General features: G+C 51.8%; 1 protein-coding gene across 2 annotated transcripts in view; it reads left to right on the forward strand.

The window, feature by feature from the left end:
- Positions 1 to 14409, forward strand: part of LOC148454288 (talin-1) — a 185895-nt gene that overhangs the window by 47411 nt on the left and 124075 nt on the right. For both annotated transcript variants that reach the window (XM_088461090.1, XM_088461091.1), the window contains one exon: positions 5618 to 5815. In XM_088461090.1, coding sequence (XP_088317216.1) covers positions 5618 to 5815 — 198 coding nt within the window. The remainder of the gene's footprint in view (positions 1 to 5617; positions 5816 to 14409) is intronic.

Raw genomic sequence — 14409 nt, forward strand, 5'->3', positions numbered from 1 at the left:
GTCGTCCATTAATGTGCGAGCACTAGTTAGGGCGGTGCGAGCTATTCTTCTTATAGAGGATGAGGCACCGGTTCCTAAGTCGAAGTTTCCTAGTTTCAAAAAAACTAAGGTGGCTTCTGCGGTGTTTCCCCTGTTGGATCAGTTGACGGATCATATGGCGGTAGCTTGGCAGGCGCCCAGTAAGAGATTCCTTCCTCAGAAGCGGTTGGCTTCTAATTACCCCTTCCCTGAGGCACATTGTAAAAAATGGGAACTCCACCGGCGGTGGATTCCCATGTCACCCGTTTAACTCGGGGCGCCACCTTACCATTACCGTCGATATCCTCGCTGAAGGATCCCACGGACAGGAAAGTTGAGACTTGCTTAAAGTCTATTTACTCCCTCTCCGGGGCGGTGGCCCGACCGTCCATGGCCATCTCCTGGGTGGCCAAGGCCATTGAGGGGTGGGCCAATGCATTGGAAGATACCTTCCCAGACGACGCTCTGGATGTCCAGCGGGCGTTGTTGGGACAAATGAGGGACGCTGCTTCTTACATTGGTGAAGCTTCTTTAGATGCTAGTCTGCTGACCTCGCGGGTATCGGCTGCAGCGGTGTCTGGTCGCCGATCCTTGTGGTTGCGGTCCTGGAGAGCGGACTCTGATTCAAAGAAGGGTCTGGAGGCCTTACCTTTCAATGGGGAATTACTATTTGGTCCGGACTTGGACAAAATAGTGGACACCCTGGCTAAATCCAAGTCGGCCTTCCTCCCTTCGGCGGCACTGCCTGCTAAGGTTCGGAGTTCGGCTTTTCGTTCCTTTCGGGTTCAGGGTAAGGCGAAAGGTCAGTCCTTCCCGAGACAGTCTGCGAGTAAGACTGCCTCTAAACCCAAGAAGCAAGCCTGGAGTGCTCGGCGCCCTTCTTCCAAGCAGGAAGATAAACCTGCGGCCTGATGGGACGGGCCTCCCTCTGGGGGACCTCAGAGTGGGAGGCCGACTTCTTCTATTTGCCCAGTGCTGGCACAATACCACCACGGATGCCTGGGTTCGAGAAGTGGTCTCCCAGGGGTACGCCCTGTCTTTTCGGCACAGACCACCCCACCAGTTTTTCTGCACAAGTCCTTCTCAGGACAAGACCAAGGCGTTACAGGTTCAGGAGGCTATAGAGTCCTTGCTGAAAGCAGGGGTCATTGTTCCCGTTCCTCTATCACAACGAGGGACGGGGTATTATTCGTCTCTGTTTCTGGTGCAGAAACCCAATGGTTCTCATCGCCCTATCCTCAACTTGAAGTCTCTGAACAAATTCCTCAGAGTTCCCAAGTTCAGGATGGAAACGTTACGTTCCATCATTCTGGTGATGGAACCGGGGGATTACATGGTGTCCCTGGACATCCAGGACGCCTACCTCCATGTTCCGATAGCATCTTCACACCAGCGGTATCTGAGGTTCGCTATCCTTCAACACCACTATCAGTTCCGGGCGCTACCCTTTGGTCTCTCCACGGCACCGAGGGTGTTCACGAAGATTATGGCGGTCATGGCCGCACATCTTCGGAACCAGAATGTACGGCTGCTGCCGTATCTGGACGACCTCCTGTTGCTGGCGAGCTCCCCGGAGGTACTGCTTCAACATCTCCACCTGACGATCGCTTGCCTGCAAGCACACGGGTGGTTGATAAATTGGAAAAAGTCCTCCCTGATTCCATCACAGCGGATGGTTCATTTGGGAGCCCTGCTGGATTCGCGTCAGCAAAGGATCTTCCTGACTCCGGAGAAGGTCGCCTCCCTACAGCTGCGGATACGCAGTTGCCTGAGCCGTTGCCGCCTGTCGGTCCATTCTGCCATGAGAGTTCTGGGGTCCATGGTGTCGACATTCGACATGGTGGAATTTGCCCAGTTCCATTCCCGGCCCCTGGAGGGGCTGATTCTAACAGAATGGAACGGGTTACCTCACCGGATCCGCTCTCAGGTGCTGGTGTTGTCTCCGGACGTTCGGCAATCTTTGGCTTGGTGGCTTCAGACAGCTCATCTGGTCGAGGGGCGCCCATTTTGGATCCCGGACTGGGTCCTGCTCACGACGGATGCCAGTCTCCGGGGTTGGGGGGCAGTGACCGGCTCTTTGTCGCTTCAGGGTCGTTGGTCAGCGGAAGAAGCACTTCTCCCCATCAACATCCTGGAACTGCGGGCAGTATACAGGGCCCTGCAGTCGTCCGGCCCCGCTCTTCACGGAAGGGCGGTACAGGTGCAGTCCGACAACGCCACCACGGTGGCGTATATCAACCACCAAGGCGGAACTCGCAGTCAGGCAGTGATGTCGGAGGTGTCTCGTATCCTGACTTGGGCGGAGGGTCACATTCCGGCGATCTCGGCGGTCTTCATCCCCGGAGTCCTCAATTGGGAGGCGGACTTCCTCAGCCGTCACGACGTGCATCCCGGGGAATAGTCGCTTCACCCAGAGGTGTTTCAGCTACTCGTGGACAGGTGGGGACTGCCGGAGCTGGACTTGATGGCCTCCCATCACAATCACAAGTTGCCCGTTTACGGGTCAAGGACAAGAGACGCAGGCGCAAGTCTGGTGGACGCGCTGTCGGTGAAATGGACGTTTCACCTGGCGTATCTGTTTCCTCCGCTATCCCTGCTTCCTCGGGTTCTGCGGAAATTCAAGCAGGACGGCGGCATGCTCGTGCTGGTAGCTTCGGCGTGGCCCAGACGTCCTTGGTACTCCGATCTCAGGAGCCTCTCCATCGACGCTCCGTACCTTCTTCCTCAGCGTCGGGACCTGTTGTCTCAGGGGCCCTGCCTTTACCCGGATCTGGGTCGGCTGTCTTTGACGGCGTGGCTCTTGAGACAGCCGTCTTGAGGTCTCGGGGCTTCTGTAGTTCGGTTATTGGTACCATGCTCAGGGCACGCAAGCCTGCTTCAGCACGGATTTATCACAGAGTGTGGCACACTTACTTTCAGTGGTGTGAGTCCAGACAACATGATCCTCAGGTGTTCCGAGTTTCTAGGATCTTGGAATTTCTTCAGTCAGGATTGGATCTCGGCTTACGCCTTGCATCTCTGAAGGTTCATGTGTCTGCCTTGTCCGTGTGGTTTCAACGGCGGATTGCAATACTACCAGACGTTCACACCTTTTTCCAGGGTGTTCTCAGGATCCAGCCTCCCTTTGTGCCTCCTGTGGCTCCTTGGGACTTGGCGGTGGTGCTACGGGTCCTGCAGGGTCCTCCGTTTGAGCCTCTTGAGGCGGTGGAGCTCAAGTGGCTGACATTTAAGACGGTTTTTCTCCTGGCAATTGCTTCGGCCAGGAGGGTGTCTGAATTGGGGGCGCTTTCCTGTCGCCCTCCTTTCCTGATTTTTCACCAGGACAGAGCGGTGCTCCGCACTCGTCCTGAGTTTTTGCCCAAAGTGGTCTCGAAGTTCCACATTAATCAGGAACTTGTTGTGCCAGCTTTTCAGTCCCCTGATCTTTCAGCTGGTGAGACTTCCTTAGATGTGGTCCGGGCGCTTAGAATTTATGTAGACCGGACGGCTTCGGTTAGGAAGTCTGATTCCTTGTTTATCCTCTTTGGTTTTCACAAGAGGGGTTGGCCTGCCAACAAACAAACGTTAGCCCGTTGGCTTCGTTCCGTTATTTGTGAGGCTTATGCACAAGAGGGTTTACCTGTGCCAGCCTCTGTTAAGGCTCATTCCACTCGTTCTGTGGGTCCCTCTTGGGCTGCTAGACGTGGCGCTTCTGCTGTTCAGCTGTGTAAGGCGGCCACTTGGTCTTCTATTCAAACGTTTTTGAGGTTCTATGCGTTTGACACCTTCGCCTCTCAGGATGCTTCCTTTGGGCGCCGGGTGCTCCTTTCAGCACAGGAGCGTCCCCGCCCTTAGTTGAACTGCTTTGGGACATCCCCAAGATCAACCCTGTGGACCCCCTATGGACCCTGAAGTAGAAAACAAGAGATATGGTAAGAACTTACCTTTGTTATCTCTGTTTCTACGAAGTCCATAGGGTCCACAGGGCGCTCGCCCTGACGCACCTGGCTTCAAATGGGCTGTGTGGCTGGTCACTGGTTTTCCGTCTCCTATTGCTGTGAGTATGGTTTCTTGTGTGTTCCAGTCTTCCTTCTCTCTGTTCCATATTCTCCTCCGGCCTAGGCTGCTTACCAACTGAGGTGCCTGTGGCTCGGGGGCGGGGTATAGAGGAGGACCCAAGTGCATCCTGGGAGCTAAAAGCTTAACTGTGTGGTGCCCATGGATCCTGTTCCAGCTATAACCCCAAGGTCAACCCTGTGGACCCTATGGACTTCGTAGAAACAGAGATAACAAAGGTAAGTTCTTACCATATCTCTTGTTATCTCTTCTAATCCGGTCCCCTTCCCCTCCTTACCTCTACTCTCATCCTCCCACTACACTACAGTCATGTTCCCCTATTACATCCTTACTCCCTTATCTCTTCTAATCCGGTCCCCTTCCCCTCCTTACCATTACTCTCCTCCTCCCACTACACTACAGTCATGTTCCCCTATTACATCCTTACTCCCTTACCTCTTCTAATCCGGTCCCCTTCCCCTCCTTACCATTACTCTCATCCTCCTACTACACTACGGTCATGTTCCCCTATTACATCCTTACTCCCTTACCTCCTCTAATCCGGTCCCCTTCCTCTCCTTACCATTACTCTCATCCTCCCACTACACTACAGTCATGTTCCCCTATTACATCCTTACTCCCTTACCTCCTCTAATCCGGTCCCCTTCCCCTCCTTACCATTACTCTCATCCTCCCACTACACTACAGTCATGTTCCCCTATTACATCCTTACTCCCTTACCTCTTCTAATCCGGTCCCCTTCCCCTCCTTACCATTACTCTCATCCTCCTACTACACTACGGTCATGTTCCCCTATTACATCCTTACTCCCTTACCTCTTCTAATCCGGTCCCCTTCCCCTCCTTACCTCTACTCTCATCCTCCCACTACACTACAGTCATGTTCCCCTATTACATCCTTACTCCCTTACCTCCTCTAATCCGGCCCCCGTCCCGTCCTTACCTCTACTCTCATCCTCCCACTACACTACAGTCATGTTCCCCTATTACATCCTTACTCCCTTACCTCTTCTAATCCGGTCCCCTTCCCCTCCTTACCATTACTCTCATCCTCCTACTACACTACGGTCATGTTCCCCTATTACATCCTTACTCCCTTACCTCTTCTAATCCGGTCCCCTTCCCCTCCTTACCATTACTCTCCTCCTCCCACTACACTACAGTCATGTTCCCCTATTACATCCTTACTCCCTTACCTCTTCTAATCCGGTCCCCTTCCCCTCCTTACCATTACTCTCATCCTCCTACTACACTACAGTCATGTTCCCCTATTACATCCTTACTCCCTTACCTCTTCTAATCCGGTCCCCTTCCCCTCCTTACCATTACTCTCATCCTCCTACTACACTACAGTCATGTTCCCCTATTACATCCTTACTCCCTTACCTCTTCTAATCCGGTTCCCTTCCTCTCCTTTTCCAACACTTTCTGCCTGTACCGTGATACCTGCCCGTGTGTCCGTCCACCTCTGGTCTATCGTCTGTCTATCGTCCGTCTATCGTCCGTCTATCTCCCGTCTTTGATTGCTTTTTACCTTATTTCAGTTCCCACCCAGCAATAAGAATTTCCAGGAAGCGCAGAGTCAGCTGAATCAGGCCGCCGCCGGCTTGAACCAATCTGCAAATGAGCTTGTTCAAGCGTCCCGGGGAACCCCGCAGGACCTGGCAAAAGCTTCTGGCAAGTACGGTCAGGACTTCAAAGAGTTTCTTCAAGCAGGTGTGGAGATGGCTGGACAGTCTCAGGTGGGTTATGTGAGGGGGTTGTTCTCCATATTTGTCATTTCCCTTTACTTGGTTTCTGAATGGTCATTTTGAGCTTCAACCAATAACCTTGATGACATCGGCTTCAGTTAGATGATTGGGTGACTGAACCCATGTGCCCCTCATTGTGCATATAAACTGTTTGTCACGAATGCATATACCGCTCGGTGAGTTCATTGTTACTCCTGCGGAGAGTATCGGTTTTGGTAATATATATATATATGGTATAGCCCCGGCTTATGGGGTCTTCTGTTTGTTTGGGCTAATCTCTCGAACCACTAGTCGCATAGGCAAATGCAGGGGGGGTTTCCCGTTGCCTGGAACCCTCCCCCTCTCTAGCCCTCACCATGACCACAATAGAAATAATACTATAATAGAATGTTGCTAGTGCTGCATGTTCTTTTGAGTATTACAAATTAAATAATCAGCACCACCTGTGGATCTTTTCATACGTGTCAGCCAGTAATTAATACATCTGTGCACCAACTAGGAGATCTGTAAAACATGCACTGTTAGGGGTGTACTGCTATAGACCATCAATATGGTCAATTATTAATACTGTATAATACACTATCCAGTACATAAGGAGACCAATATATATATATCTATGTCCAGGGCAGTGCTAGGTTCCTCTGCTGCTCCCTCAGACTCCCAAATTTGTTCCCATGCTCTGGACTGGTGCCCACACCTGAAATATAAACATTCAGCTCAGGCAGAATGACCGTACTGCCACATATAATGGTTACTGTGATCACTGGCCCTGTATGTGCTGGATACATGACACACAATACACTATGTATGACACATATAATGGGTTACTGTGATCGCTGGTCCTGTATATGCTGGAATTATGACACACAATACACTATATATGACACATATAATGGGTTACTGTGATCACTGGTCCTGTATATGCTGGATATATGACACACAATACACTATGTATGACACATATAATGGGTTACTGTGATCACTGGTCCTGTATGTGCTGGATACATGACACACAATACACTATGTATGACACATATAATGGGTTACTGTGATCACTGGTCCTATATATGCTGGAATTATGGCACATAATACACTATGTATGACACATATAATGGGTTACTGTGATCTCTGGTCCTGTATATGCTGGAATTATGACACACAATACACTATGTATGACACATATAATGGGTTACTGTGATCACTGGTCCTGTATATGCTGGATATATGACACACAATACACTATGTATGACACATATAATGGGTTACTGTGATCACTGGTCCTGTATGTGCTGGATACATGACACACAATACACTATATTTGACACATATAATGGGTTACTGTGATCACTGGTCCTGTATATGCTGGAATTATGACACACAATACACTATGTATGACACATATAATGGGTTACTGTGATCTCTGGTCCTGTATATGCTGGAATTATGACACACAATACACTATATTTGACACATATAATGGGTTACTGTGATCACTGGTCCTGTATATGCTGGAATTATGACACACAATACACTATGTATGACACATATAATGGGTTACTGTGATCTCTGGTCCTGTATATGCTGGAATTATGACACACAATACACTATGTATGACACATATAATGGGTTACTGTGATCGCTGGTTCTGTATATACTGGAATTATGACACACAATACACTATGTATGACACATATAATGGGTTACTGTGATCACTGGTCCTGTATATGCTGGAATTATGACACACAATACACTATGTATGACACATTTCTACTTCAGGGTCCATAGGGGTCCACAGGGTGACCTTGGGGTATAGCTGGATCCTGGATCCTCGGGCACCACGGAGTTAAAGCTTTTAGCTGCTCCCAGGATGCACTTGGGTCCAACCTCCCCTATACCCCGCCCCCGAGCCACAGGCACCTCAGTTTAAGATGGTGCCCGGCCGGAGTCGGGTCACCCTGCGGGGGGGGGGGGCTGCAGGAGCAGCCCCCTAAAGCTTTTTTTAACTTAGTTAAATTTATTTATTTTTTTGACTATAGTTTTTTTTCTCCAGAGCGGCAGCGATGGGCTGTCTGTACAGACGCCCACGCTGCCGCTCCTTCTCCCTGCTGGCGCCGCGACGCCAGCACTTAACTGGGGATCGCGGCGGGGGAAGCCAGAGTCTGTACTAGCCGGACTCTGGCTTCCCCCGGGACTGCTGCCGGAAGACGCCGGGGAGATCAGGTAAGCCTTTTATATGCAGTCCCATGCCCCCGGTCTAGGGGACAGACCGGGGGCGCTAGCGGTGGCGGCGGGCCCCCCCTCCATCGGAGGCATACCCCGCCAGACCACTAGACCACCAGGGTAATTAAGCGGCAAGCGGGATGCCGCAACCTTGGGGGTTAAATATGCTAGCCAGGGGAGGAAGCCTTCCCTGTCAGCGGCTCCTCCCCTCAGCTCAGCGCGCCTTTCAGCACGGAGTCTGGCGTCGCTGAGCTGCAGATACTCGGCCACTCCTCCTCTGAGGTCTCCAGCGGCCATTTTCTCTGTGGTAGTGCGGATACTCTCAGGGAGCACACGGACCGGTCCCCCTGTGTACCTCTCCCCCGACAAGGACAGTGTACACAGCACTATAGCCCTCCCAGACACTGAATCTGGGAGGTTGATTGTAGTGGAAAGGTGCAGTGATTATATCTTCCTGCATGGTATGTGACTTTTGCTAGTGCTGCCTGTCTGTGTCTTTTTTCTACTTACTGTCAGCCTGTACCTATCCCTTTCCTTCTCCTACAAGCCCTACAGGTGTGCGGGGGAAGGGTGTTTCTACTGACCTCACCTATATAGATCACGTATTTGTGAGGTCCGTCACATACAGTTGTGTGCTACACTGTGCCATATTGTGGGCTGTTGTCCAGCACACGGGTGAGTGCGCACGTTTTCTTCCTAAGTCATGTCTGAGGAGGAGATTGAGCACTCCGGGGCTTCGGCATTGTTCTCCTGCAGGCGCTGTTCTGCAGGAGTGGATAGGGAGGATTTGTCACAGGACGGCCTGTGCGGACGGTGCCAGGCGGTCCCTGGTACGTCTAAACCTCCCATGTCGCAGGAGCCACCATGGGCGATGTTTTCCCAGGTGCTGGTGTCCATCGCGGACCGTCTGTCTGTCCCGACTGCCGCCCCTACTAGGGCGTTGCCCCAGCCTGCCATCCCCCATTCCCCGGGTGTCCCACAATTATTGCAGACTCCCCCGGGGTCTCAGCCTGTTGGTCCCTATGCGGGGTTGCCAATGTATATTCAGTCCACCCCTGTGGCACAGCCGGCTGTGGTGCCGTTTCAGGCTCCTGTGACAGCTCCTCCACCCTGGGTGGATGCGCTTTCCCACACTGTCCAAGATTTGGCGGCAGCATCTTCGGCTTTTCAGTCGATGTTGCGCAGTGACGTGCCCTCCAGGGCGTCTAAACGCTCAGTCATGGCACAGACTGCGCATCTTTCGGATTCTGAGGGGTCCTCGGATGATGGTGAGGTGCAGGATGACTCAGCCTCAGATGCCTCAGTCCAGGAGGCAGACACTAAGTCTTCCATCAATGTGCGGGCTCTGGTTAAGGCGGTGCGGGCTATTCTTCTGATTGAGGATGAGGCACCCGCTCCCAAGTCAAGGTATCCTAGTTTTAAAAAAGCTAAGGTTACTTCTACAGCGTTCCCCTTGTCTGATCAGTTGACTGATCACATGGCGGTGGCCTGGCAGACGCCCAGTAAGCGTTTCCTGCCACAGAAACGCTTGGCGTCCAATTATCCATTCCCGGAGGCGCATTGTAAGAAATGGGAAACTCTGCCTGCAGTCGATTCCCATGTAACACGCCTCATCAGGAGTGCTACTTTGCCATTGCCGTCTATATCCTCGCTGAAGGATCCTACGGACAGGAAGGTGGAGACTTGTCTAAAGTCTATTTATTCTCTCTCAGGGGCTGTAGCCCGGCCGTCCATGGCCATCTCCTGGGTGGCCAAGGCCATTGAGGGGTGGGCCAACGCCTTGGAGGACACGTTTACGGATGAATCTCCGGACGTCCAGAGGGCGTTGTTAGGACAGATGAGAGATGCCGCCTCCTACATTGGAGAAGCATCTTTGGATGCTAGCCTGTTGACCTCTAGGGTTTCGGCGGCAGCAGTGTCTGCTCGTAGATCCTTGTGGTTGCGGTCTTGGAGAGCAGACGCGGATTCAAAGAAAGGCTTGGAGGCCTTACCTTTTAATGGGGAATTACTATTTGGTCCGGACCTGGACAAAATAGTAGATACCCTGGCAAAATCCAAGTCAGCCTTCCTCCCTTCAGCTACTACACCTGCTAAGGTCCGGAGCTCGGCGTTTCGTTCCTTTCGGGTTCAGGGCAAGGCAAAGGGTCAGTCCTTCCCGAGGCAGTCCGCACCCAAGACCGCCTCAAAGCCAAAGAAGCAAGCCTGGAGTGCTAGGCGCCCTTCTTCCAAGCCAGAAGATAAGCCTTCTGCGTGATGGGACGGGCCTCCCTCTGGGGGCCCCCAGAGTGGGAGGCCGATATCTTCAATTCGCCCAGTGCTGGCACAATACCACCACGGATGCCTGGGTGCGAGAAGTGGTCTCCCAGGGGTACGCCCTGTCTTTTCGGCACAGGCCGCCTTGCCAGTTTTTTTGCACAAGTCCTTCTCAGGACAAAACCAAGGCCTTGCAGGTTCAGGAAGCCATAGAGGCCTTGCTGACGGCGGGGGTCATTATACCCTTACCACAGTCTCAACGTGGGATGGTGTATTACTCTACGCTGTTTCTGGTGCAGAAACCCAATGGCTCTCATCGCCCCATCCTCAATTTGAAGTCCCTGAACAGGTTTCTCAGGGTTCCCAAATTCATGGTGGAAACTTTGCGTTCCATCATACTGGCGATGGAACCGGGGGATTATATGGTCTCCCTGGATATCCAGGACTCCTACCTCCATGTGCCTATAGCAACATCGCACCAACGGTTTCTGCGGTTTGCTATTCTCCACAACCACTACCAATTCAGGGCTCTACCCTTTGGTCTCTCCACGGCACCAAGGGTATTTACCAAGGTGATGGCGGTCATGGCGGCTCACCTTCGGAGCCAGGAGATACGGTTGCTACCGTATCTAGACGACCTCCTCTTGCTGGCAAGCTCCCCGGAGGTACTGATCCAGCATCCCCACCTGACGGTCGCTTGTCTACAGGCGCACGGCTGGTTGATCAACTGGAAGAAATCCTCCCTCATCCCATCACAACGGATGGTTCATTTGGGGGCCCTGCTGGACTCTCGTCAGCAACGGATTTTTCTGACTCCAGAGAAGGTCTCCTCCTTACAGCTGCGGATTCACAGTTGTCTGAGCAGTGGCAGAGTGTCGGTGCACTCAGCGATGAGAGTTTTGGGGTCCATGGTGTCGGCATTCGACATGGTGGAGTTTGCCCAGTTCCATTCCAGGCCCCTGCAGGGGCTGATTCTTTCAGAATGGAACGGATTGCCACACAGGATCTGCTCCCAGATGCTGGTGTTGTCCTCGGAGGTGCGTCTGTCCCTAGCCTGGTGGCTGCAGACAGCGAATCTCTTGGAGGGGCGCCCCTTTTGGATCCCGGAATGGGTTCTGCTCACGACAGATGCCAGTCTCCGGGGTTGGGGGGCGGTGACAGGCTCCTTGTCACTTCAGGGTCGTTGGTCGGCGGAGGAAGCGATTCTTCCCATCAACATCCTGGAACTGCGGGCAGTATACAGAGCCCTGCAGTCGTCCGGCACCGCTCTTCACGGAAGGGCCGTTCAGGTGCAGTCAGACAACGCCACCACGGTGGCGTACATCAATCACCAGGGAGGGACTCGCAGTCGAGTTGCGATGTCGGAGGTGTCCCCCGTCCTGGCTTGGGCGGAGCGCTATCTTCCAGCTCTCTCTCTGCAGTTTTCATCCTAGGAGTCCTCAATTGGGAGGCAGACTTCCTCAGCCGTTACGATGTGCATCCCGGGGAATGGTCGCTTCATCCAGAGGTATTCCAACTACTCGTGGACAAGTGGGGGCTGCCAGAGCTGGACCTGATGGCGTCCCGTCACAATCACAAGCTGCCTGTTTACGGGTCAAGGACAAGGGACGCAGGCGCAAGTCTGATAGACGCGCTGTCGGTGAAATGGCTGTTTCAACTGGCTTACTTGTTCCCTCCGATATCTCTGATGCCTCGGGTCCTGCGCAAGTTCAAACAGGACGGAGGCACACTGATCCTGGTGGCCCCAGCGTGGCCCAGAAGGCCGTGGTACTCCGATCTGCGGAGCCTGTCCATCGACGCTCCGTACCTCCTACCTCAACGGCGGGACCTGTTGTCTCAGGGGCCCTGTCTTCACCCGGATCTGGGTCGACTATCTTTGACGGCGTGGCTCTTGAGACAGCCGTCCTGAGGTCTCGGGGCTTTTCTAGCTCCGTTATTACCACCATGCTGAGGGCGCGCAAGCCTGCTTCCGCGAGGATCTATCACAGAGTGTGGCACACTTACTTTCAGTGGTGCGAGGCCAGAAACTATGATCCCCAGGTGTTCCGGGTTTCGCGTATTCTGGCTTTCCTTCAGTCGGGTTTGGACTTAGGATTACGTCTTTCTTCACTGAAGGTACACGTGTCTGCTCTGTCGGTGTGGTTCCAGCGCAGGATCGCTGCTATGCCGGACGTACACACCTTTTTCCAGGATGTTTTGAGAATCCAGCCTCGCTTTGTGCCACCTGTGGCCCCGTGGGATTTGGCGGTGGTTCTTAGGGCCTTACAGGGTCCTCCTTTTGAGCCCTTGGAGTCAGTGGAGCTCAAGTGGCTAACTTTTAAAACTGTTTTCCTCTTGGCAATTGCTTCTGCCAGGAGGGTTTCAGATTTGGGGGCGCTTTCTTGTTGTCCCCCTTTTCTGATTTTTCATCAGGACAGAGCGGTGCTTCGCACTCGTACTGATTTCCTGCCTAAGGTGGTTTCCAGGTTCCACATTAATCAGGAAATTGTTGTACCAGCCTTTCAGTCACCTGATCTTTCGGCTGGGGAGACTTCCTTAGACGTTGTAAGGGCACTCCAGGTTTATGTGGACCGGACTAGTTCTGTGAGGAAGTCGGATTCTTTGTTTATCCTCTTTGGTTTTCACAAGAGGGGTTGGCCTGCCAACAAACAGACTCTAGCCCGTTGGCTTCGTTCTGTTATTATTGAGGCTTATATGCAGGAGGGTTTACCTGTTCCAGCCTCTGTTAAGGCTCATTCCACTCGGTCCGTGGGCCCTTCTTGGGCTGCTAGCCGTGGCGCCTCTGCTGTTCAGCTCTGTAAGGCGGCCACCTGGTCTTCCATTCAGACCTTTTTGAGGTTCTATGCGTTTGACACCTTTGCCTCTCAGGATGCATCCTTTGGGCGCCGGGTTCTCCTATCAGCACAGGAGCGTCCCCGCCCTTAGTTGGACTGCTTTGGGACATCCCCAAGGTCACCCTGTGGACCCCTATGGACCCTGAAGTAGAAAACAAGAGATATGGTAAGAACTTACCTTTGTTATCTCTGTTTCTACGAAGTCCATAGGGTCCACAGGGCACCCGCCCTGACGCACCTGGCTTCATATGGGCTCTGTGACTGGTCACCGGTTTTCCGTCTCCCATTTCTGTGAGTATGGTTCTTGTGTGTTCCAGTCTTCCTTCTCTCTGTTTCGTCTCCTCCTCCGGCCTGGGCTGCTTACCAACTGAGGTGCCTGTGGCTCGGGGGCAGGGTATAGGGGAGGTTGGACCCAAGTGCATCCTGGGAGCAGCTAAAAGCTTTAACTCCGTGGTGCCCGAGGATCCAGGATCCAGCTATACCCCAAGGTCACCCTGTGGACCCTATGGACTTCGTAGAAACAGAGATAACAAAGGTAAGTTCTTACCATATCTCTTGTTATATATATATATATATATATGTGTGTGTGTGCGTGTGTGTGTGTGTGTGTATATGTAGTGTGTGTGTATGTAGTGTGTGTGGTGTATGTAGTGTATTTATGTGTGTGTGTGTATGTAGTGTATATATGTGTGTGTGTATGTAGTGTATATATGTGTGTGTGTATGTAGTGTATTTATGTGTGTGTGTGTGTGTATGTAGTGTATATGTGTGTGTGTGTATGTAGTGTATGTGTGTGTGTATGTAGTGTATATATGTGTGTGTGTATGTAGTGTATATATGTGTGTGTATGTAGTGTATATATGTGTGTGTGTATGTAGTGTATATATGTGTGTGTGTGTATGTAGTGTATATATGTGTGTGTGTGTGTATGTAGTGTATTTATGTGTGTGTGTGTGTATGTAGTGTGTATATATGTGTGTGTGTATGTAGTGTATATATGTGTGTGTGTGTGTGTATGTAGTGTATATGTGTGTATGTAGTGTATATATGTGTGTGTATGTAGTGTATTTATGTGTGTGTGTGTGTGTGTATGTAGTGTATATATGTGTGTGTGTGTATGTAGTGTATATGTGTGTGTGTGTATGTAGTGTATATATGTGTGTGTGTATGTAGTGTATATATGTGTGTGTGTATGTAGTATATATGTGTGTGTGTATGTAGTGTATATATGTGTGTGTATGTAGTGTATATATGTGTGTGTGTGTATGTAGTGTATGT

The sequence above is a fragment of the Taudactylus pleione genome, unplaced genomic scaffold (assembly GCF_031769625.1).
Source record: "Taudactylus pleione unplaced genomic scaffold, aTauple2 ptg001015l, whole genome shotgun sequence".
Classification (NCBI taxonomy): Eukaryota; Metazoa; Chordata; class Amphibia; order Anura; family Myobatrachidae; genus Taudactylus; species Taudactylus pleione.